At 43.7% G+C, this 13,941-nt stretch overlaps 1 protein-coding gene across 1 annotated transcript in view; it reads left to right on the plus strand.

Annotated features, from left to right (window-relative positions):
- The window catches only part of shisa6 (shisa family member 6), a 57,688-nt gene that overhangs the window by 6,290 nt on the left and 37,457 nt on the right, over positions 1 to 13,941 (plus strand). Inside the window, exon 3 of the mRNA XM_070851616.1 lies at positions 5,178 to 5,279. Within this exon, the coding sequence (XP_070707717.1) occupies positions 5,178 to 5,279 (102 nt within the window). The remainder of the gene's footprint in view (positions 1 to 5,177; positions 5,280 to 13,941) is intronic.

Raw genomic sequence — 13,941 nt, forward strand, 5'->3', positions numbered from 1 at the left:
GAGAGGATCCTATCAACTTATGTCAAGAGTGGGAATAACATTCGTCTCTCCTTTGATCCCCAACGTGTAATGATGCACAGTCTCTCTCGGCAGTAATCGCCTCCATACCCCAGTACTTTTTTTTTTTAGTTTTGTTTAGGCTCGATTCTAAAAATACATGCTGATTTATTTTTTCATATTGCAGGCCTTGCGTGGTGACATGGCACCCTTGGTGCACTGCAAAACTTCCCTTATTTTTAGAACGATATATTCCTTTTAAAAAAAAAAAAACGGCCTAAAGCAGGAACAGTACAGACAGCATAATATGATACCAGCGCAAGTGCTGCTATTTCTATCTGCATCCACTCTGCATTGTTGTGGGGCTCAGATCCTCTTTTAGGCTGGGGTGTAAACACAGAGCGCCCCACAGCCACAACAAGGAGCAGACCTTGAAAGGGAGTAGATACCTTTACAGGAGTTCGCCTTTGGTTAAAGTAAACAATAACCGCTTCTCTGAGTAATGCAGTTTGGCCCACAGCGCTCCTCAGATGAAGTTGATTTATTTACCACACACCACAGGCAAAGATTTGCTTCTCTTTTTGTTTTTTGAAAAGTGTTGCTTGGTTTCCTCTTCTTAATGCGCAGAATGATGAAATATAGTTTTCAGGTAGTGCGGAGGGTTGCTATTTCCTCTGTCTCAGTTTACTCAACAGAAACCAAAGAAAAACAATTACTCCCATATAGCAGTTCTGCAAAAAAAAAAAAAGAATAAGCAAATTGGATTATGAGTTATGTGTCTGTGTTTACTGCACCGGAGGAATCAGAATACGCAGAATGAGAAGGATGACTATGTTAGCGTGTGTGCTCGTACAGGATCTCTACGTGTCGGAGCTCCTGTGCATTACTGGGAGGATTCGAGCAGTTGTTTAATTTTGTTTGAGCTGAGCAACCTACCGAGCTTAAAGGTCAGCTGCTGTGGACAATTAGAGGTCGTGATGATAGAATAACATCTCCAGCTATTTAGCTGCTTTGACGTGACCTTCAGACATTTTTAAAGCACACAGCTGTGTGTGTGTGTGTGTGTGTATGCTTTCTGAGAGTTCCCCAAACAAGACGATTTTCGCCTAAATAACAAAACAGTGATTTAATTACTCTAATTATTCGCCAAAAGGCACTTTTATAATCATATTCGTCGAGCCCCTCCTGCCCCCCCCCCCCCCCCCCCCACACACACACACACACACACACACACACACAAGAAACACCTCCCTCTTCCCTCCAATTAATTCTTTAAGTTTGCAGCTTTAACATCTCCACTGTGACCTCACTGCCCCCCCCATTGGCCAGATAATCATCACCCACGTGTTAAAAACAACATTTCTATGCTGACAGCATCAAATGCTTAATAGAAGCCTCCTCCTAAGTGCACCTGTGTTAAACCTCAGCATCTGAGAGACCCCGCCTAATTGTCTCCTGCCCTAGATCTCATTATTGCACCTTATTATACAGCTGGACCTTTGGCCCCCTGAGTGTACGTGAGTGTGTGTGTGTGTGTGTGTGTAAAGAGGTTTCGTGTTTGGAGGCAGGGATCCATCAGCATCTCTTTCCAGTAGCAGTACTGGTTAATTATGGACCAGCGTAGATCAGGACTTACTGCACTGCACCATTAGTTTCATGAGAGGGCAGTGGCAGGGTTAAAAGAAGAGGGGCATGTATTTGCCAAGGTGGCATTTAAAAAGCCCCATTTTTTTTAAAGAGGCGTCAGCGTGGATCTCAGACTGAGAGAGCGAGAGGGGAAGATAAAGGAAGATATGCGACGCGGAGCTCCACCTGAACAACTTTATCAAGATGATGTATACAGCTCCATGTCCACTCCAGCAGATCGGCATCTGATAATGCTATAAAATCAGTATACCATGTGAATTACTTCTGCCTGGCTGTGTTAAAGCTTAATCGACCTTGGAGTCGGATAACCTCCCAGATGCCAGCCTCACAGCACCACATCCAGCTCGGTTCATTATATAATTAACTTATTATTCCCGTTTTCCCAATCTCAGAGGTAATTCAGAGGTGTAGGTGTCCAGTGAAGAAGTCTGATTAAAAAAGTATTACCATATGAATCCTCACCGCCCGCCCGCTCGCTCCGGTGCCCGTTCATTTCAATGGCAAATCGTTGAGGTGAAAGTCACGATTTTCTTTGTATCAGGGACAATAAATTCATAATGCGTAGCCTTCCCCCCGCAGGCTCTTCATGCTACCTCACCTTAATGAGCTGGGAACGGGAGCAGAGGGAAAGGAGGGGATTGCTTTTGAAGGGTCTTTCAGACTCAAGGGTTGTCGCAGTGGGTCGTGGAGCAGCCTACCAATGACAAAGGTGACAAAGGAAGACAACAATAGCATGTGTGCGTGTCACACACAGAATTGCTGGTATGATGGAATGGGAAAATAACCCCAGCAGATTCTCATTCTGCAGCCATGAAAGCAGCGCAGGGAGAGGTGTGATTGAGTTCAAAGTGCACTGGTATGTGGGTGGTAGAAACATATTGCTTTTTTTCTGAGGATCATCACACTATGCTTGTTTGTATGGTTCACTTTTCCACCATTTCCCATCTATCGCTGCCTGAAGGAGAGACACCACGGGGAAGTTCTCCCATCATCATGAAAAAAGGACCTGCCAAAACACTTTATTTTATCCCAGTGATCCCCAACATTTGCAGATTCCTGTGAATAGAGCTGAAACTATTAGTTGAATGCATTACTCAAGTGACTTGAAATTTTTGGCAACTATTTTGACGCTTTGCTTTGTCTAAACCAGGGGTGTCCAAACTTTTTTCACCGAGGGCCACATACAGAAAAACATCCAAAGGGCTGGGCCACTCACTAGAAGTGAGCTATGCTGCTAACTTTAATCCACTGGAGGTGATGTATATCGCCTCACCTCTAGTGGATTAAAGTTGGCAAAATCAATCAAATGTAAATCAATCAAAGGTAAATTCTGCTTGATAACTGAATATGATTCAAGAAAAAAAACAGCCTTTCCATTAGTGGCCTTTCATTTATTAGTTGTGGTACAAGCTGCTCTTTGCCTTGTAGGCTCTTGTTCAGGGTGTTAAAGTGATCAGTGAGATCCACTAAAAATGCCAACCAGAGAGGGTCACTGAGCTCATGAAGAGCTCCTTCTCTCTTCAAAACTGGTCCATTTCTGATCTCAGGGAATAAAACCGCTGCAGCACAGAGCCACGACTTAGCCAGCACCAGCACCAGCACCAGCATCAGCATCAGCATCAGCATCAGCATCAGAGAGGGAAGCTTGAAATAGTCTGTGCTAGAGCCCTGGTGCTCGAATTAACAGTCTTACCTCCACTTTCTTGCCCCTCTGCGGACACCGTAGATTCCTTTGTGCTCTCCTGTCCCAGCTGGAGCTCCATCCCATCCTACCTCCACACAGCTCGTCCCATTTAAGTCCGATCATGCCAACTGCATCTGGCACAGCTTCAGAAACATCCTCACCCGTCGTGGTGCTCTTTAGCCTGCTAACATCCAGCAGCTCCTCCGTAATGCAAAAGTGATCGTCATTAGTTATTAGCTGTGCTCTCATCACACACCGCGTCTGAAACTTTCTACACTCACTTGCTCTCTTACGTTTCCTTAATTCTGCCATTTTGGGTCACCTGTAGCACATTTCTTCTTCTATTACTCATTTTATAGAGAAGCTGCCTCATTCAAGACAGTTACTCCACCTAGTGGTGACACTAAGAAGTACAATACAGTCCAGTGCAGGTTCCATGTGTGGGCCGTGTTACAATACATTTTTAGAATTTCCTGCGGGCCAATGAAAATTGGACCATGGGCCGCAGTTGGCCCGCGGGCCGTAGTTTGGACACCGCTGGTCTAAACTAAATATCTTAAAAGAGAACTCCACAAAACTTAACTCATCCGAATTTCTGACTGAACTGTCAGTGGTGGCGAAGCATTTTGAGCAAAGTGGGCGCTCAAAAGGAAATAAAAAAAACAAAAAACTTCAGCTCTATCTCTGCTGCAACAAACTGACTCAAAAGCTCACTCCTGCCAGCTGCCACTGTGTAGACGCACAGTGAAGTAATTCATTTCCCAAACGACATGTGTTTCCATGCATTTTTTTAATCCTCAAGTTTTGATAGTTCATGAAAGATATATCACAGAGAATTGGGAAGCTGCTTGACCTCCATGTTTCTTCTGAAGTTTTGCGTAGGTGAATTGAAGTAGAAAAAACAACCGTGTCTCCATTTCTGAGGGGAATCAAAACAGGGCCAACTAGTTGCCTCCAAGCTGTTGCTCCAGCATGTCAGAGGACATCTGAATGGGGCTGAACCTTGCTCAAGTTCCCATGGCGCACTACGTTGAGTCATGACTTCTGGTTGGAGGTGCTGTTATTTTCAGGTTCACGGATTCACAATGAACGTCATCCAGTCGTGTCTCCAGTTTTTGAGTCCGTGCGTGTGATTGGCAGGTTGGTCCATAATATGGCTCATGATCCAAAAAGATGGGCTAAAAGAATATTTCAGAATCGTCATTTATTAATTGCATTAAGTTATGGTTTTGGATAGCTCTTGGAATATTTTAAGGTTTACGTTGACTTTAGATGAAAACTTGTACATGAGTGCATCAGAAATGTCGATGAAATGAATCAAAAAGAGGGATTCCTGATTAAACAAAGGTTAGACAGAATATAATTAGATTATTTCCTATCTCCCTTACTGCGAAGGAATAGCATCTTTTGTTAGACCTTCCACGCCTGGTAAACAGTCACATCTCAACATGACATCATCAGGGTTATTTTCTCAGATGTGAAATATCTCCTCCTGAGCCACAGATGACATTGTACAGCAATTTTCACAGGCTGGGTACCATTACACATTACTAGTAAACTGATCTTCATGTGCAAAATAGTTGGATTGTCCCTTTTTATACTCAGAAATATGTACTTGTGACCTGTTTTATATTCTGGTAATCTGGTCATCCTGGGAGGGTCCTGCCCCCCAGAATGGGAACTGATCAGAACACTAACACTGTGTGTGTGTGTGTGTGTGTGTGTGTGTCTGCCTGACTGATTGCACCTGTGTGTATGTTTGTATGCATGCATTCCTACATGTTCCTGTCTGGTGGCCCTGCAACCTGCCTCCATGTGTGTGTGTGTGTGTGTGTGTGTGCGTGGACAGGTCTCCACTATGGAAAGGAGAGTGTGCGGAGCAGTGGAGGCGCTGACCTTCACAACTTCATCTCCTCTGGCTTTGTAACGCTGGGTCGAGGCCATCCTAAAGGTAAAGTACCTTTTCTTTCCAACTTTTCTTCTCTTTTCTCACACAGGAGATTGAACTGACTCTTATCTATTCTACAAACACTGTGTTGTGTACCTGCTGAATGCTAAAGCCACTTATGTAATGTTCCACTTGCAACACCAGCGATCAACAACAAGACACAGACGGAGGTGAAATGTTCCCAGATTCAATTTCTCTCCCAAACAATTCACATGAACTCCTGCCTCTGCTTTTTGCAATTAAATATACAAGCAAACACACACTTAGTTCTGCTGATGGGCGACAACGGGGTGGAGAAGGTGACTCCTAACCCGCACACACACTTCCACAACAGACACATACACAAGCAGCCATTAGTCTGGGAGGGCAGAGTTTTCCCATGGGTAATTCACTGATTAGTATGCAGCCATATTGGCCGAGCTCTTGTGATTTATTCCCATCTATTTTGGCTTCACGAACCACACTGTGTGTGTGTGTGTGTGTGTGTGTGTATGTGTGCGTATGTCACCTCGTGGGGGTTGCGAGGCAAGCTCCTTTACCTAAAAGTGCTTTCGAACGTTTAATTGAATGTGTTTGTACCGAGCAAGAACGCTTGTAATGTTTCGTGGCGACTGACTGCTTCAGTAAAAATCCACATGATTTAAATGTACTTTGGTTCAACTGCTGCGTAGGTATTTCCACTCTTCCTCTTTGCTCTCAAAACCTGCTGATATCCTGTTCATCGTCCTAATTACAGCAGCTGATGACCTGTCGTTGCTTTAATAAATGCCAGTTCAGATTTATGTGTTGCTTGGCAGGCGTGCGTGTCTCTTCTACCAGCAGAAGCTCATCCTCTTTTACAAAGTATCACGGCTTTGTTTCCCACTGCACAAAAAACTGCAGGGGCCTGGAAGCTTCTCTCCACTTTTATTTCTAATGAGGAACCATCGCATTTATGTTTACATGAAATTAGCTGTTTTTCTCCCTACTTTTTCCTTCGTTTGTTTTCATCCCCAGAGGGGGGTCCATTTCACAATTGCATTCATATGCAGCCAGAAAAAAACCCCCAAAAAAACAAAGCAAACTCTGCTGAATGATTAGGTTTTAATAAATCCTGATTCGTTTAAATAGATTTTCCTCTCTGTACAAATATCTTAACGGCATCACTGCAGCATCTGCGGCTATATACTTGTCGTAACAACAGCATGGGGTTTGGTTTAGCATTCAGCATCTGTGCGGCTAAATCTGTGTTTTCTTGCAGCGGGTAGCCTTTGAATCCTTTGCTGCCAAAACAAATGAAAAGTGACAGATTGAGATCTACTTTTTTCTCGCAAAAAAAAAAGTATGTGAAGCACATGTAAGAGCTTCCCTTCTTTAACAATATTCTTCTTTCCAACGTCTCTGTCTGGTTGCCTTGTGCCCAGAGGCAGGTATTACAGTGGATTGAATCCCCCCAAATCAATGAAACACTGAAGTTTGGTTGGGATGGTGTTGCTGCTTGGCTTTATCTTTAGCATTTCACAAGTGTACAATCACTTCAGGGTGGTGAAGGGAAACGAACAGTTTAACCATGCCTCCCCCGCGCTCTCATTGTCTTTTTACAAGTGCTCTTCATATCCACAAAAGCAGAATGGCTTCAGCTGCAGAATATATTACTTTGAATGATTGAAGGATATAAATTGCTCTTACTTACAGTATATTCAGTGTTGTTGACAACACACAGCCATTTCTTTATACAGTTTAACGATTCACAAATAGCCCAAAAATCGCTTGATCCTTCACTTGACCCAGCATTGAATTTATTGAAAATCTTTGGATGGATTTTAACGTCCAGAGCGATGAACCTGTGGGCTGATGTGAACTCACAGCGCAGAGATGGAGTTATGTCGGGGTTAACAGCAAGTAAACAGTCCGGTTGAATTTAAATCACACCGAGCTTGAATATTTTTGAAGAGGTTTGCACAGCTTGGTTTGCTCTGGCTGAGAGTAACAGTGCTGGAAAAAAAAAAAAAAGAATACAAATACATATTCACTGGTCAGTCAGTGGAAAAATTGTGCTTCTACGTGAAGCTGGAAACAGATGTTGTCTTCTTTGCCACTTCTCAGTTGTTCTTTAGCATGTTTGTTATTTCCCGCACTGACAGAACAAGGTGTAGAGGTCATGATTGAGTCCTCTGGCATGGGTATGGCATCTCTTTTGTTGCCTAATTATACGGGCGGAAAGTGTTTTTGTTTTTTAATGATATGGCAAGCTGTGTGCGTGTTTGCGAGTGTGTTGCAGTGCTGCCCTTTGGGAGGACATGTGAGGTCAGAGCAGCTGGATGTTTCACATCTGCGTGGTGGGGTACAAAACAACCCTTTGCTGAGCTCTAAATGAGATGTGCCATGAGCGCTGGGGTGGGACACTAAAATCCAACCTCTCATACCGCAGTCCAAGAGTTTGTCTGTTGTAATGTACCTTTTTTGGGGGGTACTAACCTTCCCCTCAGCTTACCCTGTGTAACTCTACTCCAGTTAGCGCTGTCCTACATTTCCCAAAATGCCTTTCAGCAGCCTTTAGAAAAAGGTCATGATCTTGTTGTTGTTTGTAGGGTGCACAGAGTTTTCACGTGCGTCCTAATTTCAAACTATAAGCTAATTCTGAACAGGTTTTAATAGGGTTTGTGTTTACATGGGGAATGGGACAAAACTAAGCTTTCATTGCGAAGCAGCTGTAGGAACTGTAATGTATCTGTCACCAAGATTAGGGGGGCTTTGTTAGCCGTCTGGGATGACAGAAAAAGACACAACCACAATGAGTCAGTACACGAAGAGCTGCAGCTTTTACCAACATGTCACCTTTTGCGGTGACATGGAGTCCTATGGAACACCATGTGTGCCAGCACAGCCTGAATAAACACATTTGCTCACAGCTTGAAATGACACAAGTGTCCCAAACACCTATCAAAAAGAGCACGAGCACACACAAAAAAGTTAGGCTCGACTTTTTGAGAGTGCCGTTGATGCACCCGTTCTCCCACAATGCAATGCCTACAGAACAAGAGGGGCCGTCCGAATGTCTAGTGAAAATTATTATTCGGTATAGTAGACTCAAATGATCCCACAGTGCAGAGAGGTTCGTTCAGATGACGACGTACGTCAGATTTCACCGTTTGACACACTATATATGTGCTCTATATGCAGAAGAATGCACAGAAGAATATCTTTACATATATATATATATATATATATATATAAATTCAGAGTAGGAAATAAATGAATGATTTGAGACGCCGACTGAAACAAATTGCAGAGGACGATGAGGCAGACAGGCAGATATTGGTAAACAACAATGCCAACATTAAAAGGAACAAAGCATTAAATCTTTGCATTGACAATCTCTCTTTGCTTACAAAAATGATACCAATAGATTTACAGCTAACAGCAAACTCTTTGTGCTAATAAAGCTCCAAACCTAATTAGAAAATATGGTGGTGCATTGCATTCTGGTCATACGGGACACCATTTTGTTTTCATGTGGGAAATTCACACACACACACACACATGGGAGTTTCAGACATGTACGTGTGGTGAATTATGCACACGTGATTTTTCACACATTATGTGTCTCACGTAAAATACAAGACGTGACAAATGGAAACATTTGTGAATTTCACATGGTTAAAGAAAAAGTCAGCACCAGTAAGGGCTGTAAATCAGTAGCCTCTTCAAATGAATGATCAGTTTTAATATAAATAGAGAAACCGTCTGTCCGTGGGGCCTTCACACCCCCCCCAGCGTAAAGACCATCCACGTCTCTTCAGACGGAGAAGGGCAGTGTGTGGTTTTTGTCCAGGCAGTCAAACTACCGGCAGAGACGGGCTTTTTGTGTAAGACCATGTCATTTGTCACACTTTCTTGGCTCCTTCCAAACTCTTCTGCTACTGTATGGAGTCAGGTGGAGTTTGAGGGTGGGTGACCATCTGTTCTCTGCATGACCTCCCTTTGCTCAAAGTCCCGGCTGTGTCTAAACACATGATGACCACCAGAACTACTACTGGCTGTAAAGGTGGTTTTAAATTGGGATTTCAGAGTGAATGCTTTTTGCTTCTCTTAAAGAAGATAAACGGCTCAAACACACAGGGTCACTTTTGTTTGTTACTCATGTTTTTCAAATTTCCTCCAGCCTTTTTCCCAGAGTGACAATCTTTTAGCGATGCTAAACTTTATTTAGCATGCACAGCTGCTTGCCCTGCTCCTGTCCCCTCAGCCATCTGTCCAGATCGATGCACTGCCTCACAGATTCCTCTGCTCCTGTGTATTCTGTTGCCCTCTTGTCCAAAATTAGGAGGCAGCAAGGTTGAGGCTTCTGTCAAACTGAGCCAAACTAATGAGGATGCTCACTGATCTGTTGTGTGCGTGTGTGTGCTGCTGTCAGATGGGAATGCACTGTTATACTGCCTTGGGTGTAAAAACTGCAGAACTCAGTTTGAAGGTTCAGAGTTGCCAGTAATTCTATAAGAGTTCTCTGGAAACGTAATCTCAGAAGATAGATCAGAGGGAGCCGGAGCTACTTTGCTCTCCCTTGTTTGCTGGCAGTGGTGATGCAACGCTGCACCACATCGTCGCTTCAAGCCTATGCAGACCGATGCCCAATTGCAGGCTTATATTAATTGTTCTTGTCACAGACGTACTGTGGTGTACTTTTCTATTCACTCAATGTCACCAACTAAAACTCTGCGCTGTAAATCACTGTCACATTGCCACAAACATTTCTCTGTGCTGGTGAGTGTCGAGTGATGAGAAAAGCTCAGCGTGCAGGCGCTGAGGATTGAGAATCCCTGCCAATGATGTGGTTAGATTACAACTCTAACACCTTGATTGATTGGGCTTTTCTGGCTCAGACAGGAGAGTGGATTGACAGGCAGCATACAAATTTGACAGTGTATTTAAAAATACAGCTTGCCAGCTGTTATTGGTTGAATGCGTCCATTTTAATTATTTTTCCATATGTCAGTCTTGTTGATATGAAACGCAGCCAAGCCACAGCATCCGGAGAAGTGATTACTTCAGACAAAGCCTCCATCCTTGACTTAGCGTGTGCCATACTTCATTACCTTGCTAAGCCCAACTTTTAATTCTGCCCTGTGGGGGAAGTCAAATTGGTTTTCATGGCAGGCAATTATTGTTTTTATGAATATGATGTGTCTGGAATGGTGGATATGGCGATGGAGCAGCAGAATTAGCGGGGGGACGTTATCACATAACTTTTATTTACAGTGCATCTTCAGCACATTAACGAGTGCAAGAGCCACTAATTGGCATGCTCCTTATGTGGCAAGTTGTACTGTACAACAGTGTAGCTCTAAGAGGCCGTAGGGACTATCAAGGGAAACTATTTGAAGCAAAAGAGAATCTAACAAAGCAAACACCAATCCTTTGGTTCTGCTGTTACAGACTAACAGCTGTTTGGCTCTAATTTGTCCTTCTTGTTTACCTTTTGTGAAGAACTTGATGACAGGGTATAAAAAGCCCCTCTCTGCGTTTCAGTGCAGCCCTCTGATTGTGAAACAGTCATCTCCTGTTCCTCCGAATGAATCAGATGCCATGGAACAACAAGCCCACAGGCAGTATCATCATTTCCAGCCCGTGTAATCAACACTCGAGGCTGATGAGGCAGAAGATGAAAACATCCGTGCGGGAAAACCTTTGGTGGTGTTTAAGGTACACAAGGAAAAACAAGCCCAGACAGGAACTGATTCATACTGTGACCGCGAAAAACTCCAACGCATCAAACCGGAGTTGGAAAGAGAGATCCATGATGCAAAATGTACCTTTTCTCGGTGATTGGAACAGAGTAATCGTCATTTCAACCTTCTGTCCAGTTTGTCAGCTTCTATTGACTCAACGATGCTTTGTGCATTTTGCGAGGCCCTCTTTTAGCTGCATCACTGAGACTTGCAAAGCTGTTTTACCTCTACTCTTTAGACTGAATATCTGGCCTGTTTATCTTGAAATAAAACCACTGTATACCTAATAGTAAGCTGTATCCAAATGATTTATCATATACTGTACAAATATCTCTAAGTCACTGCTAGTGTTAATAAACTAAGGCTACGCTTACTGGTGGCTTTTAAGCTGCAGTAATTGATATTTGGATATTAACATTAGAATTACTGCATTGTGTTTGCATTATCACATCATCTAGCAGCTCATACTGCAGCCGTAGAGTGGAAGTCCACACATTTATTCTGACGGTGAAAATAGGGATGCTTGAGTTGGTCATGGTCAGCCGCCTCCAACTAGTTTTGTCCTCCACAGTATGGATGTGAAAAGTCCCGTGTAGTAAAGCTCATCCAGCATTACCTGCTAGCTTATCATTATACATTAACAAACGTGCAGACCTGCATTGTAATCTGATTGGATACATCTTTTAAGAAGAAGAGAATGCTTTTAGACAGAACAAATGGATTTAATTGGGATGAATTAAGGTGGAATTGATTTCATTGAGCAGATGCTTGTACAGGTTTACTGTTTTAGTTGATAAGAGCGTGGCCTGAGAAGTGTGGGCTTAGTTACTCCCTGGTGAAAACGACATCCAGACATCTATCAAACTCTACTGTAGGTATGCTGTGAGTAAATAGAAGGTATGTCAGCATGAATATCCATGAAGGTTGCAATGTCACCTCTTGTCTTTTTTTTATGGATCAGTCGTGTTATTTGCTTGTCCACTGAAGCCTCTGTTGATCACCCCACACGTCATGGCGGTCCTTCAAACGTCTCCCAGAAGAAGTTAAATCTTCATCACTGGCTGCTCTTTTCTTCCCTCGCTGACAAAACGTACTCTTTAAACACTTTGGAAACCTTCAGTTTTTTCTGAAGAGGGACCTGACGTGGAAGAAAGTTTCGGCTTTGACTGTCAGGAGCTGAAAATGCAGCCAGGCTGCTCACTGTTGGCTCGGTGGCTGTTTTTGATTGACAGCGGGCACAGGTGTACCTGCTCATACAAATTGATGGTCAAGTTCAGGGGAGGTGGCACGGCTGACCTGCTGGCTAAGCACTCTGCGGAATAACCAATAAGAAAGTGTTAATAAGGTCCTGCAGAGAGCAGGGCCGAGGCCGTGGCACTCATTAGCGGAGAGAAAGATCAAGACAGATTTCTCTTACACACTATGTGGAGAGTTGACCGGACATTTCTATACCTCGCCCCCTCTCTGGAGCCTCCTCTACTGAATATGCAGCAGATGCCACGATGAGGACAGGGGAGAGGAATTGTGCTGATGTATCGTCCCGGTAAACATACTGTCGGCTCAGTTAGGGGTTAACAGGGTGTTGGTGGGTAAAGTAAGAGAGTGTGACAGGCCTGTTTTATCATTCACTTTGAGCTGCAGCAGGAGCAGACGGGAGTGGGAAAGAAATTGGATGGTGAAGAGTGACTTGCTGAGCCTTTACCTCCACTCCAAGACACCTAATTGCAGTTTTTCTTCACCCCCATTTGCACAACTCTCTAGTGATCCGTGGCGTCCTTTAGCCGAGGACTGAATTAACAACTATCTCTGGGTATTGAGAAATTAACACATGCGACAAACACCTTGTAGCGTTTTTCAAAATACCACCGGAACTCAAATATGTTGAGGTCAGTGAATGACAAGCCACCCTACAATTCCTGACAAGACACTCGGGTATCCTGAGGAACAATAGCACTTCCAGATACACTGCAGTCAATTACAGTGATGTGAGATGCGGGGGCAGACAGAGGAAATGACAGTTGGGAGACAGCTCTCTTATCATTGTCCTTCTGTTGTGGCCACTTTGAAACAAGTGGAGCTATTTGTCTGGCAGTGAGGTATGCTGGAGGGAAGAGAAAGAAGGCTTTTATCAAAGAGAGACGGGAGAAGGGAATATGCAAGGAATGTAGCGCCGACAGAATATCTGAGTGGTAAAAAAGCGTGGAGCTAAACAAGAAAAGGGATTTTGAGAGCCGGAGTTTGGCAGGTAAGATGGCAGGAGAAGAGATAGAGTCCTCGCAGGCAGGTATTCGGGGACAATGGGCTGACAAGTCTGCTGTGATGTTTGCTCGGGTGCGGTAGCGCACTCTTAATGTGCAGCATCAATCAAGATGCTGCCCACTGCACAGCATGGCAACTTTTATCGCCACTCATTAAAGTAAGTGCAGATATTTTATGCATCAGTTGAAATGCAAGGACTTTTTCATGCTAATTTCCCTCCTTTAGATTTGTTATTCATCATCTTTGATCAACGGGGTCCTGTACACAAATAAAGTGGAGTGGAAGCTGTGCGCCTGATGAATCGGGAATCCTCCATGTGCTGAAGCATCACATCTGTGGATTGCTACCACTGCTTAAGTTTATTTAGCAAGCTCAGGTGTTTCATATATATCTAACTAAAGTGTATAATATATAAAACCCTCCTCCAGTTGTTTAACAAGGCTTTTCTTGGGTCAAATTAAAGAAGTGTTGCACTAACTTGTTCTTACAGTACAGAGTATCTATCCTGAAAAAAAGTGCTGGCTGGAAGTCAAGGTTTCTGTCGTCCTACTGTTCCCATGGGAGCCATTCCCTGATGAAAAGAACATTTAGCAACTTTAAATCCATACCTTCTTTGCCCCCTGCCTCCCCCACCTTCACCCCCACTTCTGCAGGTCCACCCAAGACTGATAAGATTCGTTAAAAGGCCTCGTCTGAAA

This window comes from Pempheris klunzingeri, chromosome 20 (genome assembly GCF_042242105.1).
Source record: "Pempheris klunzingeri isolate RE-2024b chromosome 20, fPemKlu1.hap1, whole genome shotgun sequence".
Lineage (NCBI taxonomy): Eukaryota > Metazoa > Chordata > Actinopteri > Acropomatiformes > Pempheridae > Pempheris > Pempheris klunzingeri.